The sequence below is a fragment of the Musca vetustissima genome, unplaced genomic scaffold (genome assembly GCF_032173495.1).
Source record: "Musca vetustissima isolate MV318-11 ecotype Yass unplaced genomic scaffold, APGP_CSIRO_Mvet_v1 utg12995, whole genome shotgun sequence".
In the NCBI taxonomy this organism is placed as follows: domain Eukaryota; kingdom Metazoa; phylum Arthropoda; class Insecta; order Diptera; family Muscidae; genus Musca; species Musca vetustissima.
This window is the reverse complement of record NW_026883674.1, coordinates 36,246-59,936: the sequence shown is the minus strand read 5'-3', so window position 1 is coordinate 59,936 and position 23,691 is coordinate 36,246. Positions and strand designations below refer to the sequence as shown.

Sequence of the window (23,691 nt, the reverse complement as noted above, 5' to 3'; positions counted from 1 at the left end):
GTGGTGTTAACAAGGATTAATTTGAAATTGATCTTTTTTAAAAGGATTTTTTTTAATATTAAAAAAAATATTTTTTAGGGGGTGGATTTAAAAAAACATGTTTTCAGGTCTTATCAAAGATGTGTATTTTTAAACGATGTTTATTGAGGATTTAATATAGGCAAGGATTTTTAAACAATATTTTTTCGATGTATGATCAAGGTATGATCAAAAAAAAAATATTTTTTTAAACTACCAACCAAATTTTTAACTACCAATATTTTTATGAAATCTCTACAGAGGTGAGGATTTATTTAAAGAAAAATTTATTCTATCGACTTACCTTGCGATAATTATTCCTTGATTTTTTTGAAATAAAAATACAAAAATTGGGTTGTTAGAGAAATTGATGGCTAGCGGAATAAATTCTTCATCAAATTTTTTCTATAAAAGATTCCGTTAGTTATCAGCTTCTCCAAACCAAATCCGGGCAATATTTTTTTTTTTTTGATTTTTTTTATTGTTTTGACTAGGATGCAAAATGTATTTCTTTTCATATATGTATATATAAAAAATTGTTATTTGTTTTTTTTTTTTATTTTATATTATTATTTATTTCAACACTACGATTTGTTTTTTTTAATATGGGGGGAGAGAGAGTATATTTTTTTCTTGATAAAAAATAAATAAATTTTAAATAAACATATTTTAAATTAAATTTAAAAATATATAAAAAAGAAAAAAATAATAATTAAAAAAAATATTAAAAAATAAATTATTAAAAGAAAAACAAAAAATAAAATTATTAAAAAAATTAAAAATTAAATAACCAAATTAAAAATTTATTTAAAAAATATAAAAAAAAATTATTTAAAAAAATATAATTAAAAAAATTAAAATTAAGACCAAATTTCTTTAAATAAAATTTAAAAAAAAAATAAAATATTTTTTTAACAAAATTTAATTAATTTAAGTATTTGTTAAAATTAAAATACAATATATTTTATTTTTTAGGAATTTTTTTTTTAAAAATTAAAAAAAAACAAAAAAATTATAATTGAATAAAATAAAATATTAAAAAAATAAATTATGAAAAAAAAAATAAAATGATTAGGAAAATTAAAAATTTAAAAACCAAATTAATTTTTTTTAAATATAAAAAAAATTATAATTAAAAAAAATAAAATTAAAACCAAATTTCTTTAAATAAAATTGAAAAAATATATTTTTTTAATAAAATTTAAATTTTTTTTTAATATGGGGTGAGAGAGTATATTTTATTTCTAGATAAAAAATATATATTAAATAAAAAAATTTAAAATTATATTTAAAAAATATAAAAAAATAAAAAAAAGTAATTATTAAAAAAAAATATTAAAAAAATAAATTATTAAAAAAAAACAAAAAAATAAAATGATTAGGAAAATTAAAAATTTAAAAACCAAATTAATTTTTTTAAATATAAAAAAATTATAATTAAAAAAATTAAAATTAAAACCAATTTTTTTTTTAAATAAAATTAAAAAAAAAAATATTTTTTTAATAAAATTTAAATTTTTTTTAATATATAAAGAGAGTATATTTTTTTCTTGATAAAAAAATAAATATTAAATAAAAAAATTTAAAATTAAATATATAAAAATATAAGAAAATAAATTAATAATTAAAAAAAAAAAATATTAAAAAAATAAATTATTAAAAAAAAAATTTTAAAATGATTAGGAAAATTAAAAATTTAAAAACAAAATTAATTTTTTTATAAATATAAAAAAATTATAACTAAAAAAATTAAAATTAAAACCAAATTTCTTTAAATAAAATTGAAAAAATATATTTTTTTAATAAAATTTAATTTTTTTTAATATGGGGTGAGAGTATATTTTTTTCTTGATAAAAAATAAATATTAAATAAAAAAATTTAAAATTAAATATAAAAAAATAAAAAAATTAATAATTAAAAAAAAAATAAAATATTAAAAAAAAACAAAGAAAAAATAAAATGATTAAGAAAATTAAAAAACCAAATTAAAAATTTATGTAAAATATATAAAAAAAAAAAAAAAATTAAAAAAAAAATATAATTAAAAAAATAAAAATTAAAACCAATTTTCTTTAAATAAAATTAAAAAAAAATATTTTTTTAACAAAATTTAATTTTTTTAAGTAATTGTTAAAATTGGAAATTTTTTTTGGAAATTTTTTTTAAAAATTAAAAAAAAACAAAAAAAAAGATTTATGAAAAAAAATTATAATTGAATAAAATAAAATATTAAAGAAATAAATTATTCAAAAAAATAAAATGATTAAAAGAATTAAAAATTTAAAAACCAAATTAAAATTAAAAAAAATTATTATTAAAAAAAATTAAAATTAAAACCAATTTTCTTTAAATAAAATTAAAAAAAAATATTTTTTTAATAAAATTTAATTTTTTTAAAGTAATTGCTTCATATAAAAATTAAAAAAAAAAAAAAAAATTTTGAAAAATTTTTTCTTGAAAATTTTTTATAAATTAAAAAAAAAAACAAAAAAATATTTATGAAAAAAATAAAGTGGAGTACCAAATATTGTTTTCTTGCAACCAAGTTTCTGTTTTTGTTTTTTTAATTAAGAATAATAGGTGAAATGCTTAAAAAATAAATATATATGTATAAATGTATATGCATGTAATATAATTATAGTATTATAGGGAATCAATATTATTATTATTTTTTATTCATATATATATAACTTAACTTACAACTTAACAAAAAATATATATATTTGTGTGTGTGTTGTGTGCAAAGGTTTTTGAGTTCAAAAATATAAATAAAAAAAAAACTTGGTGGTGATTTTAAATCCTTCTTTGATGATATAGAGCAGGGGAGCAGAAACTTATATAGTCTTTTTTTAATGGCATATATAGGAATATATGAAAAAAAAATAAAAATTATTTAAGCAAGGATATAAAAATAGCTTTTTTCTCACTGAAATATTTTTTTTTAAATATTTTTTAAATAAAAAAAAAAGATCTTTAATACTGATCCGCAAAAGAAAATTTTAAATTCTTGCATTTTGCTGATAGGTTAGGTTATTATTGTAATCTTAATTATTGATTTTTTTGTTGATAGGATTTGTTGCTGTTACTGTTTATTTATTAAATAGATTTGGTTTTTATTGTTATTGTTTTATTTGTTGTTATCGATATGCCAGAAAACTTAATATATTTTTTATTTATTTTATCTCTTGGTTCATATATATTCAAATATTTATGTTATTGTTATATAGTTGTTGCTGTTGTTGTAAAGAAAAACTATTTGTATTGTGATTATTTAACATTGTAACTATTTTATTATTCATATGTATTATTTTATTTCATTGGGGGTTAGTGGTATGGTATATTGGGTGGTGGGGGAACAGAATGGAAATGAAACAAAAATTAAAAAATATTAATTATTTTAATACAAATCGATGAAAATAATCGACCATTTTTTATCCATAAGAAAAAAAATCGATAAACATATTTTTTTAAAATAATCGATAAAAATATTTTTTTAATAATCGATAAAGTTTTTTTTTTTTAAATAATCGATAAAAATATTTGTAAACTTTATAGATAACGAAGTTGTGATGAAGAAATTATATCGAAAACTTGTCTTTTCTAACGAAAAAAATATCGATAACATGTCTTTTCTAATGGAAAAATATCGATAACAGGGCTTTTGTAAAGAAAAATTATCGATAACAAGGCTTTTGCAAGGAAAAACTATTGATAACTACTTTTTTGTAATCGATAATTTTTTTTTCTAAATAATCGATAAAAATATTTTAAAATTTTTATCGATAACGAAGTTGTGGGGAAGTAATTATATCGATTACATGTCTTTTCTAATGAAATATCATCGATAACAAGCCATTTGTAATGAAAAATTGTCGCTAACAAGGTTTTTGTAAAGAAAAATGATCGATAAAAAGGTTTTTGTAAAGAAAAATTATGGATAACAAGGCTTTTGTAAAGGAAAATTATCGATAACAAGGTTTTTGTAAAGAAAAATTATCGATAACCAGGTTTTTGTAAAGAAAAATTGTCGCTAACAAGGTTTTTGTAAAGGAAAATTATCGATAACAAGGTTTTTGTAAAGAAAAATGGTCGATAACAAGGCTTTTGTAAAGAAAAATTATCGATAAAAAGGTTTTTGTAATGAAAAATTGTCGATAACAAGGCTTTTGTAAAGGAAAATTATCGATAACAAGGTTTTTGTAGAGAAAAATTAACGAAAACAAGGCTTTTCCAATGAAAAATTATCGATAACAAGAATTTTGTAAAGAAAAATTATCGATAACAAGGCTTTTGTAAAGTAAAAATTAAAGATAATAAAGCTTTTGTAAAAAAAATTATCGATAACAAGGTTTTTGTAAAGAAATATGATCGATAACCAGGTATTTGTAAAGAAAAATATGTCGATTATAAGGGTTTCCTTAAGAAAAGTTATCGATCTTTCCTAAGAAAAGTAGTTGTTAAAAATGTTATCCATAACAAGATGTGCTTTAGTAACTGTTATTGATAACAATAGTTTCTCTAAGAAAAGTTATCGATAACTACGTTTTTGTAAAGAAAATTATGTCAATTGTAAGGGGTTTACTTAAAAAAGCTTATCGATAATAGAAATTTTCTTAAGAAAAGCTATCGATAACAGTATTTTCCCCCAGAAAAGTTGCCGATAACAATATCTTTTCTAAGAAAAATGATCGTTAACAATATATTCCCTACCAACCGTTACCGATAACAATATGTTATTTAGTTAAAGTTATTGATAACAATAGTTTCTCTCAGAAAAGTTATCGATTACTAGGTTTTTGTAAAGAACATTTTTCATTAACTGATAACTTTCAAACAAATACTAAACATAATAAATTTTAATTGAGAAAACTTATCGATAACAATTATATCCTTTAGAAAATGTGTGGATTACAAGATGTTTGTAAACAAAAATTCTCTAAGTTATCGATAACTAGGTTGTTGTAAAGAAATTTTTTCGATAATAGATAATTTTCAAAGAAAAACTATCCATAACAATTTTTTTTATATAGAAAACATATCGATAACAAGTATATTCTATAGAAAATGTATTGATAACAAGATTTTTGCCAACAAAAATGATCGATAACAAGATTTTTGCAAAAAAAAAGTTATCGATAACAAAATTTCTCCAACAAAAATGTATCGATAACAATGATTTTCTAAAAAATCGACAGTTTTCAAAGTAAATTTAACGATAACAAAATTGTTATACAGAAATATGATCGATAACAACTTTTTTGTGAAGTACAGTTATCGATAACATGTATATTCTAAATAAAAGATATCGACGGCAATAATTTTCTCAAGGAACTTTATCGATAACATAGTTTTTCTAAAGAAAAGTTATCAATGATAAAAGTTTTAGAAAGAAAATTTTCGATAACAAGTTTTATCGCAAGAAAATGAATTGATAATATTGGTTTTATAAAAGAATGTTATCGAAAGAAATGACATTCGGAAAGAAAAGTTATCGATAACAGCTTTTCTGTATAAATTAAAAAAAACACTTTTTTGTGAAGTAAAGTTATCGATAACATGTATATTTTAAATTAACATTATCGATGAAAATAATTTTCTCAATGAACGTTAACGATAACATAGTTTTTCTTAAGAAATGTTATCAATGGTAAAGGTTTTAGCAAGAAAAATTATCGATAACAAGTTTTATTTCAAGAAAATTTATGGATAACAATGATTTTATAAAGGAATGTTATCGATAGCAATGGCATACTGAGGGGAAAACGATCGATAATAGCTTTTCAGCATAGAAAAGTTACCGATAGTAGCTTTTCCGTATAGAAAAGTTATCGATAAAAAAATTTTCTGTATAGAAAAGTTATCGATTATAACCCTTTTTGTATAGAAATATTATCGATAATTGTTTTTCGTTACAAAAAAGTTATCGATAATATATTTTTCTGTACAGAATATATTTTTCTGTACAGAATATATTTTTCTGTATAGAAAAGTTATCGATAATAGCTTTTTTTATATAGAAAAGTTATCGATAATAACTTTTCTGCATAGAAACATTTCGATAATAACTATTCTGCATGGAAACGTTATCGATAATAGCTATTCTGTATACTTAAGTTGTCGGTAATAGTATTTTTGTTAGAAAAGTTATCGATAATTGTATTTCTTTACAAAAAAAAAAAAGTTATCGATATTATATTTTCTGCATAGAAAAGTTATCGATAATAGATATTCTGCATGGAAAAGTTATCGATAATAGCTATTATGCATGGAAAAGTTATCGATAATAGATATTCAGTATAGAAAAGTTATCGATAATAGATATTCTCTATAGAAAAGTTATCGATAATAATTTTTTTGTATAGAAAAGTTATCGATAATAATTTTTTTGCATAGAAAAGCTATCGATAATAATTTTTTGTATAGAAAAGCTATCGATAATAGCTTTTCTATATAGAAAAGTTATCGATAATAACTTTTCTGTATAGAAAAGTTATCGATAATAACCTTTCTGCATAGAAAAGTTACCGATAATAGCTTTTTTGTATAGAAAAGTTATCGATAAAGTTTCTTTTTTTATAGAAAAGTTATCCATAATATAGATTTTCTGTATGGAAAAGTTATCGATAAGAGCTAGTCTCTATAAAAAAATTATCGATAATAGATATTCTCTACAAAAAAGTTATCGATAATAGATTTTCTGTATAGAAAACTTATCGATAATAGCTTTTTTGCATAGAAAAGTTATCGATAATAACTTTTGAGTATAGAATAGATATCGATAATAGCTAATCTGTATAGAAAAGTTATCGAAAATAGCTTTTCAGCTTTGAAAAGTTATCGATAATATATTTTCTGTGTAGAAAAGTTATCGATAATTGTTTTTTTACATAGAAAATTTATCGATAATAGCCATTTCCGAGTGAAAATAGAAATAATTTTTCTTAGAGAAAAATTATCGATTATAACTGCATAGAAAATGTATTGATAATAAATTGTCTGTATAGAAAAGTTATCGATAACATCTTTTCGGTATAGAAAAGATATCGATAGCAACTTTTCTGTATAGAAGGATTATTTTCTTTCTTAATTTTTTTCTTTTAACTGTTTTTGTTCCATTTCCATTGTATTCCCCGCACCTCAAAATTATGTTACGGCAAATATAGATGGGTATAGGATGAGGAAGAAGAAGAATTTAAAAAAGAAGCGTTATTGTTTGTTTATTTTTATATATCGTTTTTGTATATATAATTCCGTATTATTATAGCGTCGTGATATTCGGCCACTGGGTAGAGATGGGGGTGATGAGTGGGAGAAGTATAAAAAATCTCGAGTTTTCTTTACGATTTTCCGTTTGTAAAAAAATCGTTGTAAATTGGTGTTAAGATTTTGTGGTGACCGTTGATTTGTCATCTCTCTCTCTTTTTCTTTCTCTCTCTATATATATATAAATATATGTATGTACGTATATAAAGAAGTATTTTGCGGTTTTTTAGTTTATAATTTAGTTTTCAGTTTTCTTTGTTTTTTATTTTATTTTATTTTTTTTTTGTATTTTATTAATATTAGAAATATTTGCTTGTATTATATAAATATGTTGTTGTTTTTTATTATTTGTTTCATTTATATGTATAAAAAAAGAGATTATTATTTGGTAATGTTGTTGTTGTTTCTTTCCTTTTTTCAATGAGATTGGCCTTTCTTATGCGCGTTAGTTTCCCAGGTTCGGCAATTTGTGTTTTTTCTTGAAATTAAATAGTTGAGTAAATTTTTGAGTAAGAGCAGCGAGCAGGAGGAAACTAAGAATGAGTTGGAGAGCTTAGGATTAGTTCCATTTTATTTCAATTGTATATAGCAACCATATTATCATCTATGTTCAGATCAATACTAGGGGGTAGGTTGGGATAGATAGAGAGTAAAAATGTCTTTGTTTTTTTTTTTCATTATTATGATTCAAATCTATCTTTTGTGTTGTTGTGGATTTTCATATCTTTTTTTGTAGTGTTGTTGTCTTTACGTTTTCGAGTTGAGTTGCATGTTGGGTGTGTGTTGTTGTTGTTCGCTGGTGTTTGTTGTTGTTGTTGTTGTTCGTTAACTTCTTAACTAATCATTTCACGATATTTGATTTTATGTTTCGTTAGCATATCGGTAACAGTAACTAATTTCTTAATTGAGAGTATATTCGATAATTCTTGCAATTCCGGTAAATATGAAACACATATGTGATGTAGGGTAGCTAGTTCACGACCTGAAAGGAAGAGAAAAAAAGAAAAAGTTATTGATTTGTAATTTAAACAAAAATATATTTCAAAAACTTACCCGTATCCTGTGGAGATTGATTAGAGCTTTGTTCGGAATTCCAGCCGGGCGGTGGATTAGGATCTGTCACCATAGATAATTGATCGAGAAAGACAATCATGCGTTCTTTGTTTTTGAGTATAAACGGATTGACAACCTCCATGTATTGTTCCTGGAAAGGGAAAGAATGAAAAAAAATTAAAAAAAATCGATATTTTTTCGATAACAGATTTTCTAGTCATCGATAATAGGTGTTCTGTATAGAAAAGTTGTCGATAACAAGTTTTCTAGTGAGAAATTTTATCGATAATACATTTTTCATTAAGAAACGTTACCGATAATCGGGTTTCTACACAGAAATGTTATCGATAATAAAATTTCCATATAGGAAAGATATCGATAATTGGTTTCCTACATAGAAAATTTGTCAATAATAGATTTTCTGTATAGACAAGTTTATCGATAATAGGTTTTCTATAAAGGAAATTTATCGATAATAGGTTTTCAATAGAGAAAAGCTATCGATAATAAATATTTTACAAAAAAAAAGTTATCGATAATAGCTTTTCTATATTGTAAGGTTATCGATAATAGATTTTCTAATCAGAAAAGTTATCGATAACAAGTTTTCTAGTGTGAAAAGTTGTCGATAATCGGTTTTATAAACAGAAAAGTTATCGATAATACATTTTCCATAAAGAAATTTTACCGATAATCCTACACAGAAATGTTATCGATAATAATTTTTCCGTATAGGAAAGTTATCGATAATTTGTTCTCTATATCGAAAATGTATCGATAATAGGTTTTCTACATATAAAATATATCGATAATAAATTTTATACAAAAGAATATTATCGATAATAGGTTTTCGATACAGAAAAGATAACGATAATAGGTTTTCTACATAGACAAGTTATCGATAATAGTTTTTCTATATAGACAAGTTATCGATAATAGTTTTTCTATATATAAAAGTTATCGATAATAGCCTTTTTATATAGAAAAGTTATTTATAATAGCTTTTCTATATAGAAAAGTTATCGATAGAAAGTTTTCTATAGAGAAAAGTTGAAGGAAATTGATTTTCTATTTTTAAAATTTATTGATAATAGGTTTTCTATATCGAAGTAATATGGGTAACAGATTTTCTATATAGAAAAGTTATCGATAATAAATTTTATACAAAGAAAAGTTATCAATAATAGCCTTTCTATATCGTAAAGTTATCGACAATAGATTTTCTATATAGAAAAGATATCGAAAATAGGTCTTCCGCGTAGAAGAATTATCGATAATTGTTTTTCTATATAGAAGAGTTATCGATAATAAGTTTTCTTTACACAAAAGTTATCGATAATACGTTTTCTTAAGAGAACTGTTATCGATAACAGGTTTTCTATAAAGGAAAGATAACGATAGTAAATTTTCATATAGAAAAGTTATCGATAACTACCTTTCCCTATAGAAAATTTATCGTTAATAGAAGTTCATATATAAAAGATATTGATAAAAGATTTTCTATAAAGAAAAATTATCGATAATAGGTTTTCTATACAAAAAAGTTATCGATAATAAGCTTTCTTTATAGAAAAGTTTTCGATTACAGATTTTCTTTATCTAAAATTTATCGATAATAGATTTTCCATGAAAAACATTAATCGATAATTGGTTTTCTATACAAAAGAGTTATCGATAATAAGTTTCCTATATAGAACATTTATCGATAATAGGTTTTCAAAATAGAAAAGTTATTGATAATGGGTTTTCTATACACAAGAGTTATCGATAATTGGTTTTCTATATAGAAATGTTATCAATAATAGGTTTTCTGTAAAGAAAAATTATAGATAATAGGGTTTCGATATAGAAAATATATCGATAATAGATTTCTCATATAGAAAAGTTATCGATAATAAATTTTCTGCACTAAAATGTTATCGATAAAGGATTTTCTATATAGATAAGTTATCAATAATTTTTTGTATAAAAAATTATCGATAAAAAATTTTCTGTATAAAAAATTATCGATAAAAAATTTTCTGTATAGTAAACATGTCGATATAAAATTTGTGTATAACAATTTATCGATAATAGCATTTCCGTATAAAAAAATCGATAGTAAAAAGAAAACTTATCGGTAATTTATTTTTCGTATAGAAATGTTATCGATAATAACGTTTCCATATAGAAATGTTGTCGACAGTAACATTTTTATCGATAATTACTATTTTAAACGAAAAATTGATCGATAACAGCTTTTCCGTTTAGAAATGTTATCGATAATAACACTTCCATATAGAAATGTTATATATAGTAACTTTCCGTATAGAAAAGTTATGGATAATCACTTTTTTCATATGGATAATTGATCGATAATAGCTTTTCCGTTTAGAAAAGCTGTCGAAAATAACATTTTCTGTATAGAAAAGCTATCGATAATACATTTTTTGCAAAAAAAGTTATCGATAATAAAGTTTGCGGAAAGAAAAGTTATCGATAATAAGAATTCTACATAGAAAACTAATCGATAACAACTTGACCGTACAGAAAAATTCTCGATAATAACTTTTTCTGTATAGAAAAGTTATCGATAAAAGCTTTTCCATAAAGAAAGTTATCGAAAATAAGATTTCTGCATAGAAAAGTAATCGATAACATCTATTCCGTATAGAAAATTGTCGATAATAACTTTTTCCGTATAGAAAAGCTATCGATAAAAGCTTTTCCATAAAGAAACTTTATCGATAAAAAATGTTCGTAAAGAAAAAATATCGATAATAATATTTATAATTATAATATTTTTGTATACAAAAGTTATCGATAATAACATTTCCATACAGAAATGTTATCGATAATAGCATTTCTTTAGAGAAAATGTATCGATAATAACTTTTCCGTAGAGAAAATGTACAGATAATAAATTTTCCATACAAAATATTATCGATAATAACTTCTGCGTATAGAAAGTTTATCGAAAATACCTTTTTTATATAGAGAAAAGTTATAGATAATTACTTTTCCGTACAGAAAAGATATCGATTATAACGTTTCCGTATAGAAAAGTTATCGATAAGTTCCTTTCATTAGAGAAAAACTATCGATAACGACCTTTTGGAAATAAAAAATATATCGATAATAACTTTTCCATATAGAAATGTTATCGATAATATGTTTTCCGTACAGAATACTTATCGATAATGAATGTTTGGGTTGGGAAAATTATCGATAATAACTTTTCCATAGAAAAGTTATCGATAGGCCTTTCGATGTTCAAAATCATATCCCAGTGGTGTCGCACAACTCACCTTCCCTCCAAATTCAATTAAATTCGCCAAATTCTGCAAACACTTCGCCACCATGACCAGGGAACGTGTGGCCGCTGTCGGCGGGGTCTCACTAACCAAACCAAATTGACGTGGATTCAGCAAGGATGGGCAGAGCAGACGCAGGAATATAAATCCCGATACGACACGTGTTCGCACCAAACGTTCCGTTGGCCATTTGGCCACAACGGCCTTTTGCAAACAATTACAAATGTAGCGCACCGAACGTGGGCAGGCCTCGGGCGAGGTAAATATCGAATGGGTGACCAAATCGAGAATTTGCAAAAGGAACTCAGCATTGGAGCAGGCATCATCGTTCACGTCCATTTTGGTGGGATTCAATTCGGCCGATTGTTTGCTGTCCAAAATGCGTTGAATCGTCTCGGAGACGGCGGCCTGCAAGAATCCGGTGCACTCGGTGCGCATATACAAATCCATGAGAGTGGTGGCCAAACTGGCACCCCTAAAGAGGGTGGTCGTCTCATTTTCACGGGCAATTTCGGCTTGGCAGAGGACTCGTATCAGTTCGGTTTCACGTTTTTCATGGCGGAATACACGCAGAAGGGCAGTGGCCAGGGGGACACGATCATTGTGACAGAGTTCGGCCAAGGCTTTGACGGAATAGAGTTCGGGTTCGAGCAACAGCTGCTGTAGGGGGCTGTATTCTTCACATGGCATAATGAGATCATCGAGATAACGCATGCGGAGGCGCAGAGAGCCCCATTCACCCATGGGTGTCATGCCGGTTAGCTGATACCATTCTTCGGTCTCCTGGCCGTTTTTGAGGCTGGCCAGATCGATGGTGAGTTCGGCCACTTCGCTGTCCTTGCCACGTTTGCCGCGTGAGACCAGGGTGATGGTGAGTGAGACTACATCTGGGGGTACGTCACTGAAAAAGAGAGAAGAGAGATTAGTTAGGGTTCTAAAAGGGGTTTAGATGTTTAGACTTACTCCAAAACAAACTCCTCCTCCCAAACTGGATCGGGGGCAATCTTGACCTTGGTCTTGCCCACCTTGACCTGATTCAGGGAAATACTACAATAGGGATGTGGCACTAGCTTAAATGGCAGTCTATGAGCTTCGAGTATGTGCAGATTGAGGCAGCGCAGCTCCCTTAGACGTGGCACCTTCTTCTGGGCCTTGCTCAGCTGTGAGGCACACTGGGCCTTCAGGGCATTTATCCACTCGGTGTAGCTTTCTTGACTAGGGGCACACAAGTATGTCACCGTGGCCAGACAGGGCAGAGCCCTCTCGACAATTTGAAAGCAATAGGGACGCTCCCACAATGAATCGTGGCACTGATAGAGATAGGCGCAGGACAAATCGATAAGTCCCTTGGGTTTAGTCTTTTTCGGATTGTCATAGAAGCACAGATGGGTTTCGCTGCATTCGCTGATCAGGGCAAAGTAGAGCTGTTTCCACTTCGCCGTCTTGTCCGACTTCTTGTTCAAGTGGCCGTGATGTTTGATGCCCTTGATTTTCTTGAGGCCGATTTGATCACGACACTCCCTTAACGTGGCATAGATCTTCTCGGCAGCCTTCTCCACCACATACTGTTGGCTATATTCCGGCTGGGTACCATTCACCACCGGATGACTGAGGCAATGGCCCTCCACAATTTGTTCCTTGCGATAGCGATTGATCACGGCATCCAAGCACTCGAAGGTCCGGCCGCCCATCAAATAGCGGACACCCTTCTTTTCAATGCGGAACCGCTGGATCTGATTGTTGATATGGAAGAACAGAGAATAGTCACCCGGTGAATTGTCACTGGGACGGACTAGGAAACTACCAGGACCAGCTGGAAAGAAAAAGAAACAACATTATTTCCATTCTCCCTTATCCTCCTCTCCTCCACCCACTCACCCTTAACTAACATATCAACCGCTTCGTTTTTCGTACAATTCGGATGAAACCATGGAAATACTGTATTTGGATCTATGGCCGGATCTAAATCCTCCACCAGTTCGCGGAAAATCATACCCTGCTCACCGGTCCGATGAGCCGTGACCCACAACCAACCATCACCCATATCATTGTGCACAAAGAAAATATCGCCCTTTTGGAAACTTAATTCATCCGTGTCGGGCATTTTCGTGTAGGGCAATATCGCCACGACTCGTTTCTTATCGTTAACCGGTTCGGGTGGTGGCACCGGTATCACGAGTCGTTCACGTTTCAACAAATCACTGCACGAGGTATAGTAACCGACTAAATCACTCAGGGAGATGAATTGACGACCGCCAATGTAGAAGTCACCACAAACGGCTGTGATACTGGAAAAGAAGAGGGGGGAAATATCGATAAATATCAGAGAAATCGATAAATGAAAAATTGAGGTTTTAAACTTACCGAAAATGATTAATGCCAGTGCGGCCCAAATAGCTGAGCACATAGGAGCCTGGTTTGCGATCACTTTCACGAACTAGAGGGGGGAGAGAGAAAGAAACGTTAAATATGAAAAATATCGAAAATTAATTATCGATAACTTTTCTCTACAGAAAAGTTATTATCGATAACTTTTCCTTATAGGAAAATCATTATTGATAACTTTTCTCTTTTGAAAATTTATTATCGATAGCATTTCTATTTTGAAAATTTATTATCGATAACTTTTCTCTTTTGAAAATTTATTATCGACAACTTTTCACTACAGAAAAATTATTATCGATAACTTTTTTCTATAGAAATGTTATTATCGATAACTTTTCTGTAGAGAAAAGTTATTATAGATAACTTTTCTCTTCAGAAAAGTTATTATCGATAACTTTTCTCCATAGAAAAGTTATTATCGATAACTTTTCGTAAAAGAAAATTTATTATCGATATCTTTTCTATATGAAAATATATTATTGATACATATTTTATACAAAAAAATCTGTTATCGATAACACGTCTGTGCAAAAATATTAATATCGATAACCTTTTATTACGAACAACTTATTATCGATAACATTTTTATACCGAAAACATATTATCGATAACATTTCTGTACCAAAAACTTGTTATCGGTAATTTTTCTAATCGGAAAACTTATTATCGATATGTTTTCTATACAGGAAATCTTATCGATAATTTTTCTTTATGAAAAAACAATTATCGACAACGTTTTAATACGGAAAACTTATTTTCGATAACTTTTCTATACCGAAAACTTATTATCGATAATATTTCCATACGGAAAACTTATTATCGATGACACTTTCATACGCAAAACTTATCGATAATTTTTCCAATCTGAAAACATATTATATCGATATATTTTCTATACAGAAATATATAACTTTTCATTCTTGAGAAACTATTAACAAGAACTTTTCCATACAGAAAACTTATTATCGATAACTTTTCTATGCGGAAATGCTATTATCGATAATTTTCCTTATAGAAAAGTTATTATCGATAACGCTTCTCTATAGAAAATTTTTTTATCGATAACGTTCTGTATAGAAAATATATTATCGATAGCTTTTCTGTACAAAAAAAAATGTTATCGATAACTATTCTGTACAAAAAAGTTATTATCGACAAATTTTTTGGCCCGAATAATTATTATCGAAAACTTTTGGTTTCAAAAAAGTTGTTATCGGTAGTTTTTCTCTTTAAAAATATTGTTATCGATTTTGCGAAAACATGTTATCGATAAAATATCTTTTTAAAAACCTCATTATTGATAATTTTTCTTTATAAAAAACCATGTTATCGATAATTTTACACTACAGAAAATTTGTTATCGAATAGGTTTCTCTTTAAAAATTTGGTTATCGACAAATGTTCTGTACATGAAAGTTACTATCGATAACTTTATTTTTTAAAAAAGTTGTTATCGATAACTTTTAGCTTCTAAAAATTTGTTATCGGTAGCTTTTCTCTTTAAAAATGTTGTTATCGATAAGTTATCTCTTTAAAAACATTGTTATCGATGAATTTTCTCTACAAAAAAATTGTTATCGGTTCAATTTTTCTTTACAAAGCTTGTTAGCGATAAGTTTTCTCTTTAGAAAAGTGGTTATCGATAAATTTTTTCTTTACAAAAGTGGTTATCGGTAACTTTTTTCTTTAGAAAAGTTGGTTATCGATAAATTTTCTGTACATGAAAGCTATTATCGATAACTTTAAGTTTCTAAAAAGTTATTATCCTTAATTTTTCTCTTTAAAAACGTTGTTATCGATAAGTTATCTTTTTAAAAAACTTGTTATCGATTACTTTTCTATATTAAAACATTGTTATCGATAATATTTTTCTTTAGAAACCGTGTTATCGATAGTTTTAATCTTTAGAAAATGATTTATCGATAATTATATTTTATGAAAATTTATCATCGATAAATATTTTCTTTAAAAATTATGTTATCGATATTTTTTGACGTTGGAAACCTTATTAATGTTAAGTTTACAATGAGAAAAATTTATTTCAAATATGGTCTGTTCCCGTACTGCAAGAATCTACTCGATTTTACTATTTTCTTCGATATCATAAAGGAAAAAAGTGTTATCGGAGTAAAAAATAGTAGATTCTTGCAGTACGGGAACATAACAATAGTTTACTTGGAATTTTTATACTATTTTTATTTCGAAGTTTTTTTTTTTTTGCTTTCTCAAGAATTTCAAAACTCATTTTCAACCTCCACAACTTCATTTTTTTTCTTCATCTTCATTTCAACACTTACCCAAATAGCTGCCCAGCTTGCTGCTTCCACGTAAACGTGATTCAGCCGAATAGCGATCCAAGCGTCCATGATACCATTCACTTTCGGGTGGCGCTATAATGGCAGGTCGTTCGCCTACCAATTGCCAAGCGATTCCAGGAAACCAAATGAAAATTTTCACAGCGCACAGCCAACGGAGCGAGGGATAGCGAAGAAGACACCAGTCGAAGAAGTTGTGAAATTTTTGGGAAAATCGTTGGGTGTTGATGAGATGATGGTGCCAAAGTGACGACCAAGACGACGACCGCGACAACAACATCAGCAGCACAAACAGCACAAGGGAGAGAAGGGAAGCAATTAGAATCGTGGTAAATGACAATGTATTAAAAACTATAAATTAAATTAATTAAGGGGAAAAATTAATAAAAAAATAATTAAGGAAAAAAATTATAAAAAATATAGAAATAGAAAAAAATCGATTGGAAAGATATTGCAATATTTTTTGAAAAAAAATGTGATTCATTTTTTTCCATATTTTTTGAATATTTTAGCATTACTCAGAATTGCCAAAATTGTCGGAAGAAAGAAATAAAAATTATGTCTTCCTCCAAAAGAAAAAAATGTTGGTTAGCAAGAATTATGTCTGGGCCAGTTTGGGCCCCACCAAGTTTCTGCTTACACCATTTTTTATGCGGGTATGAAAGACTGGCTGCCTGACCGTCTATCTCCCCTCTATCCCCCTAAAATTCCCTTTTTTGTGTTGGTTTGCCGAAAATGGCCATATGAGAAATTTTGCCAACCACCACTACAGGCTATTTGCAGCAAAATGTGGCTTCACCACCACCACGTCATCGTCATCTCCACCACTTACTCACACTTATGGCCACAATAGTTTTAAGAAACAAAAACAACAACAACAAAAAGGCAACATGCCATAATTTATGGTAACCTAAACAGAAAAAAACACAACAACAACAAAAGTGGCAGCAGGTGTTTCACGTTCTTTCTTTTTGAAGAAAAAAATACAAAAAAATTGAGGAACCAAAAACGATCCGACAAAAAGACAAAGGAGAGGAAACGGGAAACCAATTTATCGGACTTAATAATTAGCCTAAAAGGGGTGGGGAAATGACTACCAAAAATGGGAAATAAACGAAAGGCGATTTAGAACGTTGTAGAGACTGATATACCAAAAAATTAATAAAAAATCGATAAATCCGAATATCGAAAAATTTTTTGAAATGAAAATAAAATTATCGATAAAAAATTTTTATCGATAAAACATTTTTTTCAAAAAAACTTATAGTCGATAATTATCGATAACACATTGTTTCAAAAAAAAAACGTATTATCGAAAAATTTTTAATGGTAATTTTAAATAATCAATAATTTGTCTACAGAAAAAATGTTATCGATAGCACATTTTTTCAAAAAAAGTAAAATCTATAAATATCGATAACACATTGTTTCAAAAAACGTACAATCAATATTAACGATAACACATTTGTTTCAAAAAACATATAATCGATAATTTTCGACAATTTTTTTAATTGTAATTTTAAATAATTGATAATTTCTCTACAGATAATTTGTTATCGACAACATATTTTTTTTCAAAAAACGTGTAATCGATAATTATCGATAACACATTATTTCAAAAAAAAACTTATAATCAATAACATAGTGTATCAAAAAACGTATAATCGATGATTATGGATTTTTTTTTGAATTTTAAATAATCGATAATTATCGACCATATTTTCCATAAATAAAATTATTATCTATCATCCCCAAATAAAAATACTATCCCTATATCGATAATTTTTTTATTAAAATATGAATATCGATAACTTTTCTCTAAAAATATTTTTTATCTATAACATATCTTAAAGAAACGTATAATCGATAATTATAGATAACACATTGTTTCAAAGAAAACGTATTATCGATAATTATCGACAATATTTTTATTGGTAATTTTTAATAATCGATCATGACTCTACAGAAAATTTGTTATCGATAACACACATTTTTTCAAAAAACGTATAATCGATAATTATTGATATCACATTTTTTTCAAAAAACCTATAATCGATAATTATAGATAACACATTGTTTCAAAAAACGTATAATCGATATTTATCGACAAGTTTTTTTAATTGTAATTTTTAATAATCGATAATTTCTCTACAGAAAATTTTTTATCGATAACACATTGTTTCAAAAAATGTATAATCGATAATTATCGATAAGAATTTTTATCAAAAAAACGTATAATCGATAATTATTGATAACACATTGTTTCAAAAAACGTATAATCAATAATTATCGATCACACAAACGTATAATCGATAATTATCGGCAATTTTAAATAATCGATAATTTCTCTACAGAAAATTTGTTATCGATAAAACATTTATTCAAAAAACCTATAATCGATAATTATCTATAACAATTTTTTTTCAAAAAACGTAATCGATAATTATCGTTAACACATTTTTTTCAAAAAAGAACCTAAAATCGATAATTATCGATAACAAATTGTTTCAAAAACCGTATAATCGATAATTATCGACATTTTTTTAATTGTAATTTTACAGAAAATTTGTTACGATAACATATCATTTCAAAAAGCGTATAATCGATAATTATCGACAACTTTTTTTATTTTAATTTTAAATAATCGATAATTATCGACCATATTTTCCATAAATAGAATTAATATCCATCATCTCCAAATAAAAATATTATCCATATATCGATAAATTTGTGTATAAAAAAAATTAATATCGATAAATTTTTTCTACAGAAAATTTGTTATCGATAACATATCATTTAAAAAAACGTATAATCGATAATTATCGAAAACTTTTTTATTATTTTTTTATTTTTCTTGCAATGAATATCCCATTTCATCTAATTCCGACTACTAACCGGCTGCTGCATGATATTCAATATTTTTCTGAATACATTTTTGCTGATTAAACTGTCAAGCATTTGAAAATTGCAAATGCCACCAAAAAAAAACGTCATAAATTATCACCATCAAAACCGGAATCTGCCAAAATCGAAAAAAAAATATTCGCATAAATTTTGAACCCATTTTTGGCAAATATATTCACGTTTTTTTCAGACGAAACGCTATATAACAAATTAACCAAAATCTATTCAATTTATTCAAATGAAGTTATTGTCTATATTTGAATTTGAAATGAATCACACCGATGAAAAGGGAGATGGTTTCTCAGCAGAAATTCCGGTTAATTTTTTTATTTATTTTTTTTTTTTGTTATTTTTTTGACTAATAAAAATAAAACCGTTGCACATATTTTTGAATTTCAAAATAATTTGAAATCTAGTGTTCTAGATTAGAATAGAAAACGCTTTGAATTTTTTTAATTATTTTTTGAAAATTTTTTATTTTTTAATTTAAAGATAATATTTCTTTGAATTTTTCATTAATTTTAAAGTATGCGAAAAGTACTAAATTTGGTACAGTTTCGTAGCATGTGAATGGATAGAGCTAAAAACTTGAAATTTGGTCGATATATGAAGATGGCTTTGAAAGCGTGTACTCATGTGTACGAAAAGTACTACCTGGTCCTATATTTGGTACAAATTTAAATTGGAGATACAAATCGAACTGAAATTCTGAAATTTGAAATAAAAAAACGTAGTTTAGAAAAAATTTGGAGTCGGGATTACTGTAGGGGGGAGTAGGATTGGAGTCAGGATTCAGTTTAAGAATTTAGGATTCATTTTAAGAAATTAATACTTATGGGGTACTAAATGGTACTATAATTGGTACAATTTGAATTACGGGTGAACCGATAGAGTTAGAGTCATGAAATTTGGAGTCAGAATCATTGTTGAGGTGTAAGATTGAGACATGTGGGAAGTTTTAGAAATTTATACTAATGTGTACTAAATTTGGTACAATTTGAATTGTGGGTGAACCGATAGCGTTGGAATCCTGAAACTTGGATTTAGGAAAGATCACTGTGGGTTTGGGTTAAGTAGAAAGTTTTGGAAATTCGTACTACTGTGTACTATATTTAGTACAATTTGAATTGTGAATGAACCAATAGAGTTGAAATTTGAATTTGGAATCATTCTGTCTGTACGTCTGTCCGTCCGTCCGTTGTAATCAAGCTATCTTCTGAAGGAATTGAGATAAATGTCCAAAATTTAGCATAGAGTCGTCTTTTGTCTGCAGGCAGATCAAGTTCAAAAATGGGCTATATCGGTGGTACACGTTTAGGCATAGCTCTTTTATAACGGTACCGCCCAATTTTCGGTATTTTGGGGTTCTTGAGCGTGTTTTTCAACCGAATTCGCTGAAATTCGGTACATTTTGTTCTTATTGGGTAGCAAATCGCTCCACTAAAAATTATAAATATGGGTTAATTTTTTCGGATAGCCCCCATATAAGGGTACCTCCAATTTTCGGTATTTTGAGGTTCTTGAGTGCGTTTTTCAATTGAATTCGCTGAAATTTGGTAAAATGAGTTCTTATTGAGTACAAAATTTCTACACTAAAAATTATAAATATAGGATCATTTTTTTCGGTTAGCCCCCATATAAGGGCACTCCTAATTTTCGATATTTTGCGGTGTTTGAGCGCGTTTTTCAACTGGATTCACTGAAATTTGGTACTTTGAGTTCTTTTTGGGTATCAAATCTCCCTACTGAAAAGTATAAATATATGCCCATTTTTTCGGATAACCCCCATATAAGGGTACCCCCAATTTTCGGTATTTTGGGGTTCTTGGACGCGTTTTTTAATTGAATTCGCTGAAATTTTGCACATTAGGTTCTTATTGGGTACCAAATTACTCCACTAAAAATTATAAATATAGGCTCATTTTTTCGGGTAGCCCCATATTAGACACCCTCTATTTTCGGTATTTTGGGGTTCTTGAGCGCTTTTTCAAACGAATTCGATGAAATTTGGTACATTGGGTTCTTTTTTTGTGTACCAAATGCCTCCAATACAAATTATAAATATCGATCCACTTTCTGTGATTTTAATTAGAGAAAAAAATTTAAATTTTTTGGATATTTTGGATTGCTCTTTTGAAAATAGTACAGTTTTTGGGGCCTATTTTTTTGTTTGGTTTGACAAGTTTTTCATTTTTATTAAATTTAATTTTTTATAATTTTTTTTTTATAAAATTCAAAAATTTTAATTTTTTTTGATAGATGATTTTTAATTTTTTTTTTTTTTTGAAAGTAAAAAAAAATATTTTTTGGATATTTTTAAGTAGTTTTTATTTTTTTTTTTTTGCAGACAAAAATTTCTTTAGGAAAATTATTATTTCTTGGTAGTTTTTAAATATTTTGTGATTTTTTTTTAATTTCAAGGAAGTTGAATTTTGAAAATTAATTTTTTTTCTAATTTTTTTATGATTTTTTTTTCATATTTTTTTATTTTTAAATATTTTTTTTATTTTTAAATATTTTTTTTTATTTTTAAATATATTTTTTGTTTCTTTTTTATAAATTGAAAAAAAAAATTTTAATAATATTTTTCATAAAAATTGTAAAATAAATATTTTTTTTTCAACTTCACTTTTCCTTTCCTATTTCCTAAATTTTGTTTACGACTGTTTATTGTTGTTTGTTGTTGTTGGGATAATTTCAAATTCAATTTCAATGAATTTGTCGTTTTGTAGAAGAAGAAGACAACTACAACAAAAAGCCATGTTAATTAACATTGTTTGTTGTTGTTTTGAAAATAATTTTGTTAATTGTTGTTGTTGTGGCAGTTGTAAAAAAAATTGTGATGATGATGACTACCCTGGTGGTGGCGATGAATGGTAGCCAAACCATTCACGAAAAAACAAAACAAAAAACCATCCATGCAACAGGAAATGTTTTAATTGAATGGAATTGAAAAAAAAAACTACAACAACAACAATGGTAATAATAGTAGTAAATAATAATAAAAAAGTTTGTAATTTCTTTTGATGGTTGTTGTTGTTTTTTTTTTAATTTTTTTTTTATTTTTGTTGTTTTTACTTACTACACCGATATTGCATTTTAATCACATAATTAATAATGGCATCCACATTATCCAAATCCACCAACAAATGATTATCATCATCATCAACCACTTCATCAAGATGATCATGATCGTGATCATTATGATCAGTCAGGCAATTGACATCGGTGGTGGCAGGTTGCAGCAATTTTGGAGTGGGCAGTGGTGGCAAAAGTCTGTTGCTGTTGATCGTGCCCAGAACCCGTTTACTTTGACGATCGACACTGACCACACCGCCACCATTGTGATTGTGATGATAACGTATCAATTGGTGGTCAAGTGTGGAGGCGTCATCGCCACCACTCGACGACGCAGAAGAGGAGGAAGTCGTTAGGGCTGTAATGTTGTTGGTATCCATAAATAATGATGTGCCCGATGATAATGAGGAAGATGATGCCGTGGAAAATGTGGACTTATAGCTATGTAATGACATTTTGTTGTTGTTTGATTTTTTTTTTTTTTTTTTTTTTTTTTGGAACGGAAGAAAATTTCGTTTCTTTGGTTTGGGTTTTATGGAAGACAGGAAATTCCAATTGGAATTTTTTTTATTTTTTTAAATAATTTTTTTTTTGTTGGTGGGGGCTTAATTAGCGGGAACACATGTTTGCTCTTTGGTAATAAATGATTTCAATACTATTTTTTTCTTTTTTTGTTTTGAGTATTATTTTTGTTGTGAATTTTTCTTAGGCACTTGTTTTTGTTGTTGTATAATTTTTTAAGAATATTTTTTCTTTTCTTCTTTTTGGTTAATGATTTTTTAATTTAATTATTGAAAATTCCATAGAATTCACAACGGCCAAAGGCCTTTCATTTCACCACACACAAGCACGCACACGCATGAATAAAAGGAAACACTCCACACAACAACAAAACGAAAGAAAAATGACTAAAATGACAAATGTGACAGTTTTTCAAACAAATGGGAACTAAAACTTTAACACTATTGGACAAAAACGGACACGCCAAAGAATCATAACGACGAACGAGCCCAGTCACGCACAATATTGTTTTTTCTTTGATTTTATTTTTTATTAATATTCCCTTTTAAAAAAACGTTTGTTTTTTAGCCCACCGTAAGGCGAACGCGCGCGCTCTGGTTCCGTTCCGCGTAATATATGTGGCGATGTGCGCGCAATCACAACAATATTATTAATAAAATAGAAATTGTTTAAAATGCAACAAATAACAGCATAAACAGACAGGCAGCAGGCAAGCAAGCACACACAGGCAGTCAGTCACTGTATTGCTTGCTTGCTTTGGCTGGCCCATTGCGCCACACACACACACTCACACATATGGGGGAGAAAATAATATTATGCTCTGTTGTGTTATGATGTGTCTCTCATTTGTTATTGTTAT

The 23,691-nt window shown here is 27.3% G+C and overlaps 1 protein-coding gene across 2 annotated transcripts in view; it reads right to left on the bottom strand.

Moving 5' to 3' along the window:
• Positions 1-8,106: 8,106 nt before the first annotated feature.
• The window catches only part of LOC133330598 (ras GTPase-activating protein 1-like), a 45,980-nt gene continuing 30,395 nt past the window's right edge, over positions 8,107-23,691 (bottom strand). Inside the window, exons 1-8 of one of the 2 annotated variants that reach the window (XM_061539038.1) lie at positions 22,315-22,407; positions 16,311-16,424; positions 13,993-14,065; positions 13,507-13,916; positions 12,592-13,441; positions 11,623-12,529; positions 8,336-8,486; positions 8,107-8,264 (exon numbers count right to left, since the gene is read on the bottom strand). In XM_061539038.1, coding sequence (XP_061395022.1) covers positions 8,116-8,264; positions 8,336-8,486; positions 11,623-12,529; positions 12,592-13,441; positions 13,507-13,916; positions 13,993-14,065; positions 16,311-16,424; positions 22,315-22,330 — 2,670 coding nt within the window. In that variant the 5' untranslated portion in view covers positions 22,331-22,407 and the 3' untranslated portion in view covers positions 8,107-8,115. Of the gene's footprint in view, positions 8,265-8,335; positions 8,487-11,622; positions 12,530-12,591; positions 13,442-13,506; positions 13,917-13,992; positions 14,066-16,310; positions 16,425-22,314; positions 22,408-23,691 lie in introns of those variants that run through there. The other variant, XM_061539037.1, reaches the window with a different exon arrangement.